Below are 19,888 nucleotides of genomic sequence, written 5' to 3' on the forward strand. Positions count from 1 at the left end.
CAGAGTAGAACTGCCCCATAGAGTTTTCAAGGAGCGCCTGGTGGATTTGAACTGCCGACCTTTTGGTTAGCAGCCGTAGCACTTAACCACTACGCCACCAGGGTTTCCTCTTAAAAAAAATTAGCAGACAGCAAATATCACCAGACATCTGAAGAAAAGTTCTTATCTGAAAAATAAAACAAAGTAAAAGTAACTTGGGAGACGAAGACAATGCATGAAGAGAAACACACACACACACACACACACCCCATCACATATACCCTCAGGGACATTAGACAAGATACTGTACCCCTGAAACAAGAATGGCATCTATAAGAAGAAGAGCAAGAGGAAAATAACAAGAATAATAGAGAACAAGAAAGAGCTCTTAGAAATTAAAATATGTTAGAAAAAATTAAAAATTAATTGAAAGATTGGAGGACAAAGTTGAGAAAATCTTTCGGCAAACAGAGCAAAAAGGCAAAGAAGTACAAAAAAAAAAGGAGAGAAAGGATAAAAAATAAAATGATTGGCTCCACATATTTCAGAAAAAAAAAAAACCAGAGAAAATGAAGAGAAGAAAAAAATAAAGAAAAAATAATTTTCTTTTTTTAAACCCAGAACTAAAGGACATGCATTCTGGTGGTGAGCTGGGGCTGGCTTCTTCTGGCTCAAGAGAGCCACTTTTCAAATTTTCAGATATTTTGCAAGCTAGTTGCTAAACACAGCCACTAATAAAAATTAAATTACATAAACTTATAATTAAATTTTATTAAAAACATATCTAAGGAATACTCAAAATTCATTATTTCCTAATTATTTTACAACATATTACCATAATTTATGCTTTTGAGTTTATTTATGACTATTCTATCTGTAAGGGCAGACGTCTCTATTTGTTGTCTCACTTTTGTCTTACTCCTTAATATAAATGAAAATATCAATGAATACCCGTGTGGGGACTACACTTGTTCATCAATGAGATGAATGATTTCTTTGCTGCACTGGGCAATGTTATGGATTGAATTGCATCCCCCAAAAAGTTATGTTGAAGTCCTAACACCTGTGCCTGGAAATGTGACCTGTCTGGAAATAGAGGTTTTCTTTTCTTATATTAATGAGGTCACACTTGAGTAGGGTGGGTCTTAAACCTAATCCCTGCTGAGTGGTGTCTTATAAAAAGAGCAGTATACACACCCGAGTCAGGATCCACTCAACAGCAATGGGTTTTGTTTCTTTGTATAGACACAATCACGCAGCGGGGAGATACCATGTGAGGACGGCGGAGGCAGATGAATCTACAGTCCCGGGAACTCCAAGCATTACTGGTAGCTACTAGAAGCTGAAGGAGATAACAAAGGACCTTCCCCTGGAGACAATATCCTGAACTCGGGCTTCTGGCCTCCAGAAGAATGAGAAAATAAATTTCTGTTCTTTAAAGCCACCCACTTGGGCTATTTCTTGTTATGGCAGCACTAGGTCACTAAGACAGAGAATAATCAAGTATTTATTTATTTGTAGGCTGATTTTACCAAATTATGCTTGAATTGCAACCAAAGTTTGGCTTCGGTATAAGAGTTTGACAAAACCCGATGAACACATTCTGTGAAGTTCAATTGGCTAAACAGAATTTACGGTAAAGCGTATTGTACATTGTATTGTTCTTTGAAAACTGTGTACATGAATTCCCAGATTAAGGTCCACTGAGGGCCCAGGAAATGAATGGAAATGGTGCCACATGAAGCTACATCATTGTGAAATCGAAGACCAATGGGAACAAAAAAAGCTTCCAGAGGAGAAAGCAAAAACAAAAACCACCACCAGGTCATCACAAAGGATAGGTAATTGTCAACACAGGGAGCTAGAAGGTCATGGAGAAATGCCTTCAAAATTCTGAGATGAAATTATTTCTAATCTCAGTATACATACCCAACCAAACTATCAATGACACACATGGGGTTGTCATGAGTCAGAGTCAACTTGACAGTAACTAGGAAAAAAAAAAAACCCTTTCTCAGGAAGCTTCTGGAGATTACGCTACCCCAACACAGGAGAGTTGACTTAGAAAAAGGAAGGCCTGGGATCCAGGACACAGAGGTGAAGGGAAGGTAAGAGGTCAGCTCTGACCACTGCAGACACATAAAGCAACCAGGGCCGACCGGAGCAGGTCAGAAGGCTTGTCATATTCTATTGTCATAAATTTTCTGTGGTCTCCCCTAATAGTTTTAGAAGCCTGGTGCTTATATTTGAAAAACCTTTGGGTCTAAAAATTGGGTTTGGTTCCTTAAAAAAAAAAGTGCATTTCAAGCTAGCTTTCTGGTTCGTAATTCAGGTAGTCCCCAGGCTTTCCGGGGACTTTTGTGGAGACTGAAAAGTATTGAGGCAGGGTGGCTGGGATCAAGGTTACCAAGAAAGAAGGGCACTGGGACAGAAGACCAGCCAAAGGGGCTTTGTGAGCGCTTTTTGTGTTTCTCTGGCCACTCAGCGCCTGCAAAACTAGTATAATTGCATGGTCCCATGAGTCACTCACACCAGGAGGAACAGTCTTCAAACTGATCTTGTCACAGAGCAGAGAAACCCAGTAGTATAGTGAGCAGTGCCTGTGGCTACTGGTTATTGATCAGCCACACTTACTGTGTCCATGGCTGTCCCATGGCTGTCCCATGGCTGCTCCAGAAGTGTGCCTAGAAAGCAAAGCAGCTTCTTCCAGAACAACCTCCTGAACTCTCTGTGCAGATGAGTACTTCTTCCTTGCAAACACCTGCCGTGGGAGCCCACCCACTTGTTCAAGTTGATGTTCCTGTTTTTCCAGAAGTTTGAAGAAGGCTTCCTGGGCAACTGCCAACGGCCACTGTGGCACACCGTCTCAAATCCCTGAGTGGAGGAAAGCTTTCATCCTTTGAGTCTGGAGAGGATTCAAAACTAGAGTTGATATCCGAGGTGATGCTTACATAGGGAATCAAAAAACAAAACAGTTGCCATCGAGTCAATTTCTACCAATGGCAAACTCATGTGTATCAGAGAACTGTGTTCCACAGGGTTTCCAAAGGCTGATTTTTCAGAAGTTATCACCAGGGAACCTCTGGGTGGACTCCAACCTCCAACCTTTCAATTAACAGCCCAGGATATTAATTATTTGCACCACCCAGGGACTCATATAGGGAATGCTGTTATCGTGCACTGTCGAGTTGATTCCAACTCATAGGGGCCCTATTGGACAGGGTAGAACTGCCCCATAGGATTTCCAAGACTGTAATCTTTACAGGAGCAGACTCCCACATCTTTCTCCTGCGTAGTGGCTGGTTGGTTCAAACCATCAACCTTTCAGTTAGCAGACAAGCACTTAGCCTCTGTGCCACCAGGGCCCCTTCACACAGAGAATAGCGCATTTTAATCAGAACAAAAAAAAAACGAACCTAAGCAAAGAAATTGATGGTGACGGTGCTGTAGACCAAATCACGTAAGCAAGCAAGCGAGAACAAAGAATGGCCCCATTTCCTCGGTGTCGGTCTGCACCAGTACCGAGGTAATACCTTTACGTGAACATTATCTCCCTTAACCCTCATCTCAAGGAGCCCTGGTGGCGCAGTGGTTAAGAACTACAGCTGCTAACCAAAAGGTCCGTAGTTGGAATCCACCAGCCACCCTTTGGAAGCCCTATGGGGCAGTTCTACTCTGTCCTACCGGTTCGCTATGAGTTGGAATCAATTCAGCTGCAACAGGTTTGGTTTGGTTTTCAACCCTATGTGAGGCAGAATCAGTATCACCATTTCACAGAAGAGAAAGATGAGGCTCTGTGAGGTGAAGTAGCCTGGTTAAACTGTGAAACAGCTACTAAGTGCCAGAGTTTGGCCTCGGCGCAGGCTCTTGTGGCCTCCCACCCCCAGCCTTTTGTTAGAACTGGGGGAGGAGGCAACCTTCATGCAGAGCAGTGAGACACAGGGTTAGAGGGGCTGGTCTGGACAAGGGAAGGAAGACAACAGGTGCTGCAGGGAAGACTGAGAGCCCGTGCCGGCTAGGCTTAGTCGGGAAGCTGGGCCAGGGAGCAAGGGGAAAAACAGAAGTGCAGAAAAGCCTCAGCACTTGGGTTTGAGGGTTGAAAAAGCCATGCTGCTTTTTGCAGCGAGTCAAAATTAGCAAATCATTGTAAGGAGATTCTGTTTTCTAGCGTTTGAACGTTTCAGGGTGCCTTAGCAAGGCTAAGTCCACGAACAGAGGCTGGGGGAGCCACTCTAATAAGAATGCACTGAAATTAGATTTCACATTCATAAGGTAAGTGGTTTTGTGTAACAAAGTGAGTATAACAAGGTGCTGTTATAAAACAAACACAACAGTTGCCATGGAGTCACCTCTGACTCACGGCAACCCCATGTCTATCAGGTTAGAACCGTGCTCCGTCCGGTTTTCAACGACTGATTTTCCGGAAGTAGACCACCAGGCCTTTCTTGGGATGCCTCTGGGTGGACTCAAGCCTCTAATCTTTCGGTTAGCAGCAGAGCACCTTAACCATTTGTATCATTCAGGTTTGGGCCTTCAAAACTTTGTTCTCCACAGATTAAATATTGTTCCCACCTCCTTCCCCTCTGCAACTTTTTGTACAGTGAATTTGCTTAGCAAACCTTTCTTTCAAAAACAGACCAAAACTTCTTAAATGCTAGCAAGCAGACATCTAAGATGCATCAATTGATCTCAACCCACCTGGACCAAAGGAGAATGAAGAACACCAAAGACACAAGGTAATTATGAGCCCAAGACACAGAAAGGGCCACATAAACCAGAGACTCCATCAGTCTGAGACCAGAAGAACTAGATGGTGCCCGGCTACAACCAGTTACTGCCCTGACAGGGAACACAACAGAGAACCCCTGAGGGAGCAGGAGAGCAGTGGGATGCAGACCTCAAGTTCTTGTAAAAAGACCAGTCTAAGACTAGAAGGGCCCCAGAGGTCATGGTCTCCAGACCTTCTGTTAGCCCAGGACAGAAACCATTCCCAAAGCCAACTCTTCAGACAGGGATTGGACTAGACTGTGGGATAGAAAATGATACTGGTGAGGAATGAGCTTCTTGGATCAAGTAGACACATGAGACTATGTGGGCAGCTCCTGTCTGGAGGGGAGATGAGAGGGCAGAGGGGGTCAGAAGCTGGCCAAATGGACACGAAAATAGAGAGTGGAGGGAAGGAGCATGCTGTCTCATTAGAGGGAGAGCAACTAGGAGTATATAGCAAGGTGTATATAAGTTTTTGTATGAGAGACTGACTTGGTTTGTAAACTTTCACTTAAAGCACAATAAAAATTAAAAAAATAAAAATAGACCAAAACTCCCCTATCTATAATTCATAGGATCCAAATTAGTGAGGTTTGACCAAAGTTAGGTATTTGTTTTGGCTTGTGCTACCTGACTACCCCCACTGCCCGGAAGGCCCTGGGCATATCAAGATAGGGAAGACACACTCCCTGCCTCCCTCAAGAAGCTGCCGGCTTAGGAAGGCAATGGGCACATCGACAAGGCCCCCAGGGACGTTCTCCGCAGGTTTAAGCCCATGTTCGAGCACGAGGCACTCAGTTTTGTGACAGCACAATCTCCCATTCTAAGCAAAAGTTCAATAACTGCAGGCAAATTAGGTTGCACCCAATGCCCCAGAGTGCCAGGGAAGCTTCTTTAGTTGCCAGCCTGGAGAAGAGCTGAGAACAGCAACATTATTTGTGGGATCCAATTTCAAAACAGAGAGTGCAGAACATTAAAGGGCCCTTCTGAGCTCTGGGCCCTGTATGACTGCACAGGCTGCCCACCCATGAGGCTGACCCTGAGACGAACCCCACAGACAAGCCAGCTGTTGCCCTCTATACAGCTTTCCAAACACTCTCCAAGCTTCCCAGCCAAGACCTCAGGCCTCAGTGTACTGATGAGGAGCCTCCCACACGGTCTCCGGGCTGGCCTTCTCTGGGCACCACGCCCAGCGCTGGGCCTGGCAGAGCCCTGCCTGGCAGCTCAGTGTCACCAGAAAGCCCATGTTGGGCTCTGCTGCATAGGCTTCCTGGATTGGGGCATTTCTGCACTTCCCTCACTTCCAAACTAGCTGCAAGCCTCTGCCACAAAGCACCCTCAGAAACCTGAGTGGCCCACAGCCATGGGATCAGCTGCCTCCCACCTTGGGTGGCTCAGCTCTGCTGAACTGGCCCCAAGGGCTGGAGAGCCTCCTGCACCGGCCAGCTCTGGGCTGAAGTTACACTTCTCGGGTACCAGGGGGCACTATGGCTTCCCAAACCGCAATCGGGTGGCCTAGGCGCCGTAATTTTCAGATGCAGGGCTTCCCATAGGGCACAGGTGTTTCAGTGAGGGTCTGCAACCTTACACTTTGGGGTGCCTGCCCTCAAGAGGTTCACAACCCAAAGGGAAATATACATCATCCAGAATTAAAAGGAGAAGGTGGGAAGTGTAAGAAAAACAGTGTATGACTGAGGACTTGGGCCCCATCCTTACCAGTTGTGTGTGACTTTGGGCAAATTTCCTAACCTCTCTGTGCCTCTCCATCCTTCTCTGCACAAAGGGCTTAATCATGCATCCCTCCTTCGGGAAGGGCGGTGGGGGCTAAATGAGCTAATATTGGCAGTATGGATAGTCCCCGACTTACACGACATATTAGTTACAATTAGGACTTTTCTTTTGGACATTTTATCATTAGTAATATGTACTGCATACAATGTTGCTGCACGTAATTCACTTATGTTTATCATTCTAAGATTTAATGTTTCCAACTACCAAAGACAAATAAAGATCAGATTTATAAAGAAACTGATAATAAAAAACAATAATAAAAAAAAAATGAGGTATTTGACTTACGTTAGAACCGACTTACAACGGAGTCCGTAGGAACAGAACCCCATCCTACGTCTACGTCGGGGACTACATGTACAGTTAGCCCAGGGCCTCACCCATAGTTGGTGCTCAATGAACACACCAGTGTTGAGAACAGAGATGAAAGCCCGGGGCTGAGCTAGGGGCCTTAGAGGGGTGAAGAAAGCCTTCCAAGAAGCATTTGATTTGGATGCTGGGAGAGACAGAGGAAAGGTAAGTCACAAATCATCATCCTTCTAAACTGGGTGAACACGTTTCATACGTGTCTCCACGCAGAGTGGCTCCACTCTCTTCTGTTGTGGTTTAACCCACAGACATGACTGTCTTCGTTTTCTTTTCTAATGATTTATACAGTGTCATTGTTATGGACTGAATTGTGTCCCCCAAAATCCACGTGGAAATCCCAACCCCTATAGTGGTTGGATGTAATCCCACTTGGGAATAGGGTTCTTTGTGATGTTAATGAGGCCGTTATCAGTGTAGGATGTGTCCTAAACCTTATGACTTCTGAGTTCTAAGGAGCAAGGTAGACACAGAGACAAGCAAGCACAAATGGGGAAAGACAGATACCACATGAAGATCACTAAGGAAACCAAGAAATGCTGGGGCTACGGAAGCTGAGAGAGACAAGGATCTCCCCCAGAGTCAACAAAGAGACAGCCTTCCCCAAAAGCAAATGCACTCAATTTGGATTTCTGGCCTCCTAAACTGTGAAAAAGTAAATTTCTGTTTGTTAAAGCCACCCAGCTGTGGTATTTCTGTAACAGCAGCACTAGGAAAACAAGACAGTCGTCTTCTCAACCACCTCTGGCACTCGTCATCTATTCCTCCAGCTTCCTGAAGTGGGCTGGAACAGATATGTGTTACCTTTCTACTGCCCAGCCCAGAGCAAGACTACTTATAAATTAGCATTGTTGTTTTTAGGTGCCATTGAGTCGGTTCCAATGCATACTGACTCTATCTACAACAGCACAAAACACTGCCTGGCCCTGCGCCATCCTCACAATAGTTGCTATGTTGGAACCCATCGTTGCATCTACTGTGTCAATCCATCTCGTTCAGAGTCTTCCTCTTTTTCACTGACCCTGTACTTTACCAAGCATGATGTCCTTCTCCAGGGACTAGTCCGTCCTAATAACATGTCCAAAGTATGTGAGATGAAGTCTTGCCATCCTTGCTTATAAGGAACATTCTATTCTGGCTGTACTTCTTTCAAGACAGATTTGTTTGTTCTTCTGACAGTCTCTAGTACATTCAACATTCTTAGCCAACACCATAATTCAAGGGCAACAATTCTTCTTTGGTCTTCTTTATCGATTGTCCAGCTTTTTGCATACATGAGGCGACTGAAAATATCATGCCTTGAGTCAGGTGCACCTCAGTCTTCAAAGTGACATCTTTGCTTTTTAACACTTTAAAGAGGTCTTTTGCAGCAAGTTTGTCCAATGCAATACGTCATTTGATTTCTTGCCTGCTGCTTCCCTGGGTGCTGATTATGGATCCAAGTAAAATGAAATCCTTGACAACTTCAATGTTTTCTCTGTTTATCATGATGTTGCTTACTGGTCCAATTGTGAGGATTTTTATGTTGAAGTGTATTCCATACTGAAGGTTGTAGTCTTTGATCTTCATCAGTAAGTGCTTCAAGTCCTCTTCACTTTCACTTTCAGCAAGAAAGGTTGTGTCATCTGCATAAAGCAGGTTGTTAATGAGTCTTCCTCCAACCCTGATGCCATGTTCTTCTTCATATAGTCCAGCTTCTTGGATTATTTGTTCTGCATACAGATTGAATAACTATGGTGAAAGGATACAACCCTGACGCACACCTTTCCTAATTTTAAACCACGCAGTGTACCCTTGTTCTGTTTGAACAACTGCCTCTTGGTCTATGTACAGGTTCCTCATGAACATAATTGTTCTGGAATTCCCATTCTTCTAAATATTATCTATAATTTCTTATGAACTATACAGTCAAATGCTTTTGCACAGTCAATGAAACATAGGTAAACATTTTTTTCCTATTCTCTGCTTTCAGCCATGATCCATCTGACATCAGCAATGATATCCCTTGTTCCACGTCCTTTTTGGAATCTGGCTTGAATCTCTGGCAGTTCCCTGTGACGTACTACTGCAACCATTTTTTAATTATCTTCAGCAACATTTTTCTTGTGTGTGATATTAATGATATTGTTCAGTAATTTCCACATTCTATTGGATCACCTTTCTTTGGAATACGCACGTATATGGATCTCTTCTAGGCAGTTGGCCAGGTAGCTGTCTTCCAAATTTCTTGGCATAGATGAGTGAGCACTTTCAGTGCTCGTCCATTTGTTCAAACATCTCTGTCAATTGACATTCTGTCAATTCCTGGAGCCGTGTTTTTCGCCAGTGCCATCAGCGCAGCTCGGAGCTCTTCCTTCAGTACCATTGGTTCTTGATCATATGTTACCTCCTGAAATGGCTGAACGTCAACCAATTATTTTTGGTAGTGACTCTATGCCTGCCTGCCTACGTTTGGAAAGTCCCTAGGTGGCACAAATGTCTTGAGCTCGACTACTAACTAAAGGTTGATGGTTCAAGCCCACCCAGCAGTACCACAGGCCTGGCAATTTGCTTTCCTAAAGATGACAGCCAAGAATATCCTATGGAGCAATTCTACTCTGTGACTCATGGAGTATCCTTGAGTTGGAATAGACTCAAGAGCAGTTATCTGTCTGTCTGTCAGTCTATCTATCTATTAGTATTTGGAGCCAGACAATCTGTTTTGCATCCTGGCTCTACCACCTACTAGCTGTGATTTGGGACACAACAGATCTCTCTGAACTTGGGTTTGTTTTTTTTTTTTTCCTCTGTAAAATAAGGATAACAATTCTTCCACTGCACAGCTGCCCAGAGAATCGTATGCATCTAGGTAAAGGACCATACGGTCTCTCCCAATCTGTGCCCTCGCCCTTTCATGACAGACATCTGCAGGGAGAACCTTAAAATGTAGACAAGGAGGAGAGAGGGTGCAGGCATGAGCCTCAGGTCTGGCCTGGGCCCAGCAATCAGGATCTTTGTGTACAATCTGGCAGATCTAGTCGTTTCTGGGTCCAGCTGGTTCTAGGACCTCCTGGTCAGCTAAGTAGCAAGCTCAGTGCCATCTCCTTGGAGCCTAGGAACCCAGGACCAAGGAGAGGCATCTTTTGCCTCATTCGCCAAATGGCCAGAGCTGCCTAGACTGGGCAGTTCCCCATGAGGGATGCTTTGGATGACCCAGGAGAGGTGCAGCCACGTGGAGGCATTGACCTAGATCTGGGGAGGCGCTGAGCTGCACCTCTGCACGTCGTGGGCCACCCAGCGCTCCTTCAGTAAACCTCCCACAGACAGGGCAAGAATGATTATCTGCTAGTCCTGCCCCATCCAGGGCCCCGACCTATGCCTCCAAGCTTGGCTCATTCAGGCCCACCCTCCTAGGCAGTCTTCTCGGGCCCCCTCCTCGCTCTGCCACACATAATTGTTTCCATGATCAGCAGCGCACTAAAGACAAGGCTAAGCAGGACAGCACCATAAACACTCACTTTCTGAGCCAGTGAGGGAAGCTGCTGATTCCAGTCCTCAAATCAAATCAGACCTGACCTCCATCTCGATTATGGCCTTTTAATCCTATTTCCCAGATGTAGGAAATACTAACCTATGGCTGATAGATGAATTAAGACTGTGGTGGTTCAGTGGGGGAATTCTCCTTCCATGCTGGGGTCCAGGTTTGATTCCCAACCAACACACCTCATGTGCAGCCACCACCTGTCTGTCAGTGGCTTGTGTGTTGCTAGGATGCTGAACAGATTTCAGCAGGGCTTTCAGACTAAGACGGACCAGGAAGAAAGGCTTGGTGGTCTGCTTCTGAAAATTAGGCAATGAAAACCCTACGATCTCAACAATCTGATTCACAACCGACCATGGGGATAGCACAGGACCTAGGCGGGCCAAGAACTGAGAGGCTAGGGTTCTGGATGGCCACTGTTTGGTTCTGTTGTGTGTGGGGTCTCAATGAGTCAGGGGCCAATTCAATGACAGCTAACAATACCCCATGCAAGTCGACTTAATATTTTTAGTCTGTTCTGTGTCCCTTGTGGAGCTGGGTATGTATCTGCTCAGTTCCTCTATCCTCTAGTGCAGTCACAGACTGCAGAGTGGTTAAGAGCTTGGCTGCTAACCAAAAGGTCAGCACTGTGAATCCACTAACCACTCCTTGGAAACACTATGGGGCAGTTCTACTCTGTCCTGTAGGGTCACTATGAATCGGAATCGACTCAAAGGCAATGGGTGAGTGCAGTCTTAAGACTGGGGTTAAGAGTACAGCTCTGCCCCAGCCAGCCCGAGTCTGAATTCCAGCCTCACTTCTTTCTGAGTGGCCTTACTAAGTTACTGGCTCTCCTTCTGTCCTTTCAACACCCCCACATCCTGGAATGCTTTCTCTGTCCTCATCCCCTCACCACTATCATGCACTCGTCTCTCAGCCACAACCTCCCATTCATTGGTGACCTTCACCACTGTTATCACCATCGCCCCAACTCACTGTAACCTTCCTCACCATTATCACTGTCATCCTAACTCACTGTGACCTTCTCCATTATCACTGCCATTCCAACTCATTGTAACCTTCTCCATCATTATGACTGTCATCCTTTCTGGCAACTTTAAGCACATAGCTGAGCCATCCAGAGCCCTGGCCACTCCGTTCTTGACTTACTTAGCTCCAGTGATTTTCTCCTCAACCCCATCAAATGTACTGCCATAGATACACTTGTCACCATCAACTCCATCACCTCTGTAATCTTCATTGCAAACACCCCACTCCCTGACCAAAATCCCTCCCTCTGATTCTAAAACTCCACAATTCTCCCACCTTCTAACCCATGGCTTTTGTGGCTATTTTACTATCTTCTCTGCTCCCCATGTCCTCACTCTCACTTTTCTTGGGTTAGATCTTGAAATCAGGCAATATAATCACCCCTTTGGAAACACCTCTTCCCCTCTCCTCTCCCTCTGTGCCTCGTTGTAGTGGCCTGGAAAAACACCAGTCCTGATTAAACCCCAACCCTAATCCGTTCTCACACCTGAGCTGGAGAAAATTGATTCTATTAATTGGACTCGCTTGAAATTTGTCACAAATCTCCAATGGGCCCTCAATGTGAAAACATCGTCAGTAAATTCACTTTCCCATCCTGAGGCAACTATTTCACACTTGTCCTCTCATCACTTTCTGCTATGACCTTGACATCTATTTCACGAAGAAGAAACTGTGTGCCTACCACCAGTCCCACCATCCGACAGTATCTGTCCACACTTAACTCCTGTTAGGATGGAAGAAATGTTATGTTCCAATCAAAGGCTGATCACAGATCTAAGGTATTGGTCCCGGCCCTTTTTGCCTTCTCAAGGATTTGGCTCATACGTTTTCCACAGAATGATTGAATTTTCCCTCTTTAGTGGGTCTTTCCTACTGCTGCATTGTTGTGTTGTTAGCTGCCATCGAGTTGGCCCCCAACTCATGGTGACCCCATGCACAACAGGATCGGACTGTTGTGACCCATAGGGTTTTCATTCGCTGATTTGCAGAAGTAGGTCCCCAGGCCTTTCTTTTTTGTCTGTTCTAGTCTAGAAGTTCCGCTGAAACTTGTTCAGCATCACAGTCCACTAACAGACAGGTGGTAGATGTGCTTGAGATGCACTGGCTGGGAAATGGACCAGGTATCTCGCGTGGAAGATGAGCCACCCTCACTGATGTGTCATGCCCTCATCGATATATGACTTAACATCACCAATCTTTAAAAAAATCTGGATGCCAGTCCCACCGCCCCCGCCCCCACCTCTCTAGGCACCACTCCATTCCTCTGCTCCTCAGGCAGCAAAAGTCAAGAGTTGCCTACATGTGCATTCTCCACTTCTCCTCACATCTACTACACAATTGATTTCATGGGGTCGCTGCCCCAATACGCCTCTGAACAGTTCCTGACAGTGTCACCACTTTCAGCATTTCAGAGGTCATAATCAGTTCTCTGTCACTCTCTTTTTCTCTACTTCTTGGCAGCATTTGACACGGCTGATGATTCCAGCCTGACTGGGCATTCGTAAGCCAGTCACCTGGACCTCCTGCCACCTGGGCCGCTCTTTCCAAGCCCCCTTCAGTGGCTTCTCCTTCTCTAGCGGAACATACCACATGGACTCTGTACCTTGTAGGGCCCCGGGGCAACGGCCTCAGCCCCTTCACTATCCTCACTCTTGCTATATCTTAACTTCACATTCCAATTGAGCGGAGACCATACCATGTGTTTTTTTATCCTATCAACACTAGAAAATTTCACAGTATCACTTAAAATGCTGGCTTTCACTAGTGTAGTGTATAGATGCTGGCCACCCACCAAGTTTTACTATCTGGACGGTGAAAATATATCATTTAAAATAAGAATAATGTCCAGTGTCAGGAATCAGGAATACAGAAATAAAAACATTTCCTTAAGGTTTCAGCCTGGTTTAGGGAGATAAGAACACATTTCCTAAAGTTCTTAGCCTGGTTCAGGGGGATATATGAGAACATTTTATATTTGATGGTAGGAGGCACAAACAACAAATTTGTCTCATTTTAACACTTAAGACAGCATATGAAGGTGGTAAACACCTTTAACTTGCAGTCATGTCATGGGAGAGATTCGTCACTCATACTGCAGCGACCACGCATCCCGCCTCCGCTGGGGGCACTGAGAGGTCTGACTCCCTGCCCCAAAGGGAAAGTGACAATCACGGCCACACTTACCACACTTGGTGTCTACGACTTGGCCTGAACTTTGTTGTTGTTGTTAGGTGCAGTAGAGTTGGTTTCGACTCACAGTGACCCTATGTACGACAGAACGAAACTCTGCCCAGTCCTGTGCCATTCTCACAACCATTGCTATGTTGCTGAAGGCACCCCGGCCTTTGCAGTGTATTCTTCTCTACATACCACAGTGCCTAGGCAGAGTTGGAGCACAGTTACACCCACCAACAGAATTATAAAATGTGAGCATTTTCCATGTATAATTAAACCTTTTTTTAGAGTCACTTCTAAAGAAAAAAATCCATCAGTTTTCAATGCATCTAAGTGGACAGCTTATGACCTTAAAACTAAGAAGTGCTAAACATCGAATTTTGTTTTAAAAAGAAAAAAAAAAAAAAAACAGCTTCTATAGAAGGTAATGGTTCTCACACCTTAGTGGGTATAAGCTTACCTGGTGAGTTGGTTCAAACTCTAGTCCCGAACCCTATTCTCACATTCTGACTGCTCAGGCTTAGGGTGGAACCTATGAATATGGATTTTTAACCACTGGCCCAGGCCATTCTGATGTGGTGATCTGAGTCATGGGAAATCCTGTCCTAAAAGCTTGATTTGCTCAGAAACCAGAAAAAAAGTGGAAATGAAACTTCAATTACCTACCATATTAGTTTCCTAGAACTAATGCTCTAACAAATGAGTTTCTGAATTGGATATTCCCCGTAAGAATTCAGACACTAGGTTCTATTCTAATATGTTCCTTGTTATTGTTTGGTAAGGTTTTTGTGACCTTGACTTAGTACAACTTCCCCAGATTCAGTGACAACTAAAATCAAATACAGACTCTAGTAAATACAAACAGTGTAGATGATTTTCATAATTGTATGAGGTGCCAAAGAAACTCTGATTTGCTCGTGGTGAAATCACGCGACCCAGGACTTCAGTCACGCCATCTTCAGTTACGGAATCCACTCAACTGCAACGGGTTTATTTTTTCATTATCTCACTAGAAATAAATATTCAGTACATGTTTACTTGCTGGAATTCCCTCAAGAGTATGAAAATAGTTACTCAACTACCTCAGATAATCTGCCCTAGTTGTGTCATCGTAAACTCAAGGCTCTGCTTTAATAGTTTTCTTCTCATTTTTATTCAAATGCTCTGGATAAAGAAGACAGAGCATTTTGCCAAGTATAAAAATGTTTTATTGGGGAAAAAAAAACGAAAAAATATGAAGCCAGAGAACCAGAAAGGCTTTTGTCCAGGCCTATTAAGTCTGGCAGAAAAAAAAGGTGGGGGGGAAGCCTATTTAAATTTCAAAAAAAATCAACATGATTTATTCTGGAAAAAGATAGTAGAGAACAGAACATTGTAAGTGCTAATGAAAGCCCTGGAGGGCAGCGGTGGTTCAGTGGGAGAGTTCTCGCCTTCCATGCAGACCTCACGCGCAGCCACCACTCTTCTGTCAGTGGAAGCTTGTGTGTTGTTATGATGCTGAACAGGTTGCAGTGGAGCTTCCAGGCTAAGGGACTAGGAAGAAAGGCCTGGCAATCTGCTTTGGAAAATCAGCCAATGAAAGCCCTGTGGATCACAACAGGTCGAACCTGCTGTGCTTGGGGTCTCCGAGAGTAGGGCGTCGACTTGATGGCAGCTACAACAACTGTTATCAGGTGCCTCAGACAGGCCACCACAGTGCCCTAAAGATAGCCCCATTTAGTCCTCAAACCCTGAGACAGGAACTCAACTATCCCCACTTTTAAAAAAGCTCAGATGCCCAGTTACACGCACAGCCAGTAACTGGTGGAGCTCCAATTCCCAGACCCCTCCACATCCTCACAATCCCCTTGTTGTTGTAAACATATTAGGGAACCGGTCTATGATTAGAAATGATCCACACTATTAACTGACATCAGTGTTAAGGGAGCTGATAGAAGCAATACCGGTCCCTGGTTCAAGTAAACCAAGAGTCTAGGAGTCTCAGTTTTCATTGGAACCCCAGAAAACAAATATGTACATATATCAAAAAGTCCTTAAAAAGGTAAGGCTGAAGTCATGTGACAGACTAAGGGAGAACTGATGGCCTATTACTCGTAATTCATTCTAAGTACAAGCTGTAATTATTTGTCCCTAAAATCCAACCGTTATTTGAATGTTAGGCAGTAGATTTGCGCAATGCATTCATTCCCAAATGCTCTACATATCCACAACCTGTAATTTCTCCTTAATGATGTCCGACAGTTCACCTTTCTTGCTCATAAAAGCTAATTCAAGATATTCTGTGCTCTGCCACGAATGCTGACCAGCCATCAATAAACATTTAAAGGCTACAATCTACCATGGTCAGTCTTCTGTTCACCTCTAAATTCTAGGATCATGCACAAAACAATGGTTTTCTCTTCGGATTTCTCTGCAAAACCCACCAAGATTAGACCAACTGAGGTACCCTGAGGGTATCTACCTAAAATCCATGTGTAAGAGTTACCTATTAAAGACACATGACATAGTAATCCTGCAATCACCCATTTACCTGGCTTTATAGATTATAGTACATTTTCCTGTCTAAATATATTTAAAGGTCACTGAGCAGTGCAAATGGTTTGTATTCAACTATTAATCTAAAGGTTGGTGGTTCAAACACACCCAGCACCATGGAAGAAAGGCCTGGCAATCTGCTTCCATAAAGATTTCAACCAAGAAAACCCAACAGAGCAGTTTTACTCTGTAACCCATGAGGTCACCATGAGTCAGAATCAACTCTATGGCAATGACTTTTTTTTTTTTTTGTAAAGACATAAAAAGCTTTAAAAAAAGGAATTCTTTCATTTATCAGTGAACTGACACTAGAATTTATATATAAAGTGAAAACCCTTTAAAAGTCACTGAGAATACTTTTCTACTTTAGGTATTATGGAGCTCTGGTGGTGCAGTGGTTAAAGGCTATGGCCGCAAAGCAAATGGTCAGCAGTTCGAATCCACCAGCCGCTCCTTGGAAACCTTATGGAGCAGTTCTACTCTGTCCTACAGGGTTTCTATGAGTTGGAATCAACTTGACAGCAACGGGTTTGGTGTTTTGGTTTTAGGTATTAATAAATCAACAGTAGCTGGTGTGCACTAATGCTAAATTATGTTTGTTGTTAGGTGCTATCAAGTTGGTTCTGACTCACAGCGACCCTATATACAACAGAATGAAACAGTGCCTGTCCTGCTCCACCCTCACAATCCTTGCTATTGTTACAGCCACTATGTCAATCCATCTCCTTGAAGGTCTTCCTCTTTTTCACTGACCCTCTACTTTACCAAGCATGATGTCCTTCTCCAGAAAGTGGTCCAACCTGAAAACATGTCCCAAGTATGTGAGATGAAGTCTTGCCATCCTCGCTTCTAAAGAGCATTCTGGCTGTACTTCTTCCAAGCCAGATTTGTTTGTTCTTCTGGCAGTCCATGGTATACTTAATATTCTTCGCCAACACCATGATTAAAGGCATCTATTCTTCTTTGGTCTTCCCTATTCACTGTCCAGCTTTCATATGCATATGAGGCAACTGAAAAACCACAGCTTGGATCAGGTGCATCTCAGTGCTCAAAGTGACTGCTTTTTAACACTTTAAAGAGGTCTTTCCCAACAGATTTGCCCAAGGCAATATGACATTTGGTTTCCCGGCTGCTGCTTCCATGGGAGTTGATTGTGGATCCACGTAAAATGAAATCATTGACAACTTCAGTCTTTTATCCATTTATCACGATGTTGCTTATTGGTCCGGTTGTGAGGATATTTGTTTTCTTTATGTTGAGGTGTAATCCATACTGAAGTCTTTGATCTTCATCAGTAAGTTTAGCTGACCAATATTTCTAATGTTCCCAAGGAGTGACAGATGGCCACTGTATGTCCTTGATCAGTTCTAAACAGGAAAGAAGACACACCCAGACACTGCTGAATTTAGAGCTCAAATACAGTAAGAAAATTATGAAAGATAAGCATATTGGGTGTCAAGCAGTATTTCTGCTATTTAAATAAAAAAGACAGTATCTGCAGTAAATCAGTAAAATTTATATTGAAAACAACTTTGAAAGCATTCAGGAAGTTCAAAAATGAACGAGTAGAAGACAGAAAAACAGGAAAAAATGTTGTCTAAGTTTTTAAATAATAAAATGCATCAAAATTTCCAGTGATGAATGACTGTTTTAATACAAATTTCTTCCCTGATGTAGAAATAATTCCTCATACCTATCTTTTGACAAAGAAGACTGAACTTTTTCTTCAGATGCGACTTGTTTTCTCAGTTCTGCATACAGTATTAAAGAAAAACCTCAGCAAAAATAAAGTCTATCATAGTGACATAAGGAGCCCTAGTGGCAGAGTGGTTAAACGATCTGCTGCCGAGCAAGAGCTGGAAACCGGAACCTACCAGCTGCTCGACGGCAGAAGGATGTGGCAGTCTCATTCCGTAAAGATTATACCCTTGAAAACGCTAAGGGGCAGCTCTACTCTGTTCTATAGGGTCACTATGAATCAGAATCAACTCCATGGCAACAGGTTTAGGTCTTATCAGAGTGACTATAATGGTTAAGAGATGATGAAGCCGAATAAAAGTAAATAAAATTCACTGTTTATTTCTTTGTTACACAAAGAAAATTAAAAGTAGTCACAAGACACCTTAGCCCACCTTACTTTTGACATAATGTGAAGAGGCAAAATTATGACAACGTCTAGACTATGAATCCAGCTCGGGGTCGAGTTTTTCCACTTTAATTACTATCTCAGGAGGTGCAACGGCAGCACTGGCTGGCTGGTTCTCTGCCTCCGACTCAGATAACACTTCTTCCTTTATTTTTACAGGCTTATTGCTGGCCTCCTCATCTTCATCTGAAGACTCATCAAGTTCCCATTCATCATCAATGTCCATTTCAAATACTCTCACGTGACGGAGATTTGAGCTTAACTGAAGAAGAAAAGGTCATGAAAAAATTTTTAAAGTAGTGGCTTAACTAATACATTATATAGAAGAAATTATATATTACATGCTTGAATCAAAGAATGGTTTTATAAAAGCTGAATTCCTGACAACTGACAACAAAAATCACTAAACTCCACCTTCATTTTGTGTAAAAGGATCTCCACGTACAACAGTGATACTCCATGATTATTAAAACCTAGAATTGTTGTTAACTACTTAGTAAGCGTTCTCAAAACCAGAGAACTAAATAGCTACAGTTACAATGTGCTCATAATCAACATAAACTATAATTCACAGAATGTCTTACTGAAAGCACCTTCATATCATGTATTTAATGAAGGGCCCACAGAGCAATGTCACGTCTCCGTTACTTTTAGTTAATGAACAGTCTGTAAACACTTACCACACAGGACACTTTTCGAAAACCATTCCCAGCAACGTACTGTGCTTTCATGCTTTCCAGCAATCTCCAATGCTTCTCAAAATGCAGAGTACGTGTGGGGATAGCACCGCACTGCTCATCAAGCCTAGACGGGGAAAAACCCAGCCCGGGAATGAAAGGGGGATCTTCTCCCTGGTTTTACCAGTAGGGGTGGTATTGGGGTCATCTACAGGTTCAACTTCTACCCCATACTACCATTCCCAATGTAATTCTACCAGCCACCATATTAAAAGCTGTGATACTATATTCTATTAAAAATACTGCAATTTCAAAGAGTCCAAATGTCATCTTAGTATAGTTTTTCATTCCCTTTCAAGGAAACCTAATGAATACACTTTTAAATTAGAGAAGAGATCTGATTACTTAAACCTCAGTCAACTAAAGCCATCTCTTGGAATTTGAGAACTGGGTTCCTAATTCTGGAAGGAAACAGCAAAGGTAAATTTAAATAACTGAATTCTACAAATTGGGGTTAATGCTACCCTTAAAAACAGAACTAAAAGAAGTTTCAATTCCCACCCCAAAACAATTCCCCACCTTGTTCCAGCAAATACTTCTGGTTTACTAGCATAGCAAAGTGACAGGAAAGCTGCTGAAGCCAGTATTTATTGAATAAAAAATAGGATTATTTCTGCTTTGCTGACTTCACAGCTAACCCTAGGGTTAGGGATTGAATTGTATCCCACCAAAATATATGTTGTAAATCCTAACCTCTGCCTGTGGATATACTCAGAGTTGTGAAAGGGCCATGTTTGTTATGTTAATGAGGCCGGATTAGTACAGGGTGTATCTTGAGTCAATCTCTTTTGATATATAAAAGAGATTAAACAAGCAAGCAAAAAAAGAGGCACTGGGGACGAGGGA

At 43.5% G+C, this 19,888-nt stretch overlaps 1 protein-coding gene across 2 annotated transcripts in view; it reads right to left on the reverse strand.

Moving 5' to 3' along the window:
• Window positions 1–18,212: 18,212 nt before the first annotated feature.
• Window positions 18,213–19,888, reverse strand: part of ANAPC4 (anaphase promoting complex subunit 4) — a 42,420-nt gene continuing 40,744 nt past the window's right edge. For both annotated transcript variants that reach the window (XM_064286000.1, XM_023549767.2), the window contains 2 exons: window positions 18,986–19,109; window positions 18,213–18,567 (listed from right to left, as the gene is read on the reverse strand). In XM_064286000.1, the coding sequence (XP_064142070.1) occupies window positions 18,340–18,567; window positions 18,986–19,109 (352 nt within the window). In that variant the 3' untranslated portion in view covers window positions 18,213–18,339. The remainder of the gene's footprint in view (window positions 18,568–18,985; window positions 19,110–19,888) is intronic.

This window comes from Loxodonta africana, chromosome 5 (assembly GCF_030014295.1).
Source record: "Loxodonta africana isolate mLoxAfr1 chromosome 5, mLoxAfr1.hap2, whole genome shotgun sequence".
Taxonomy (NCBI): Eukaryota; Metazoa; Chordata; class Mammalia; order Proboscidea; family Elephantidae; genus Loxodonta; species Loxodonta africana.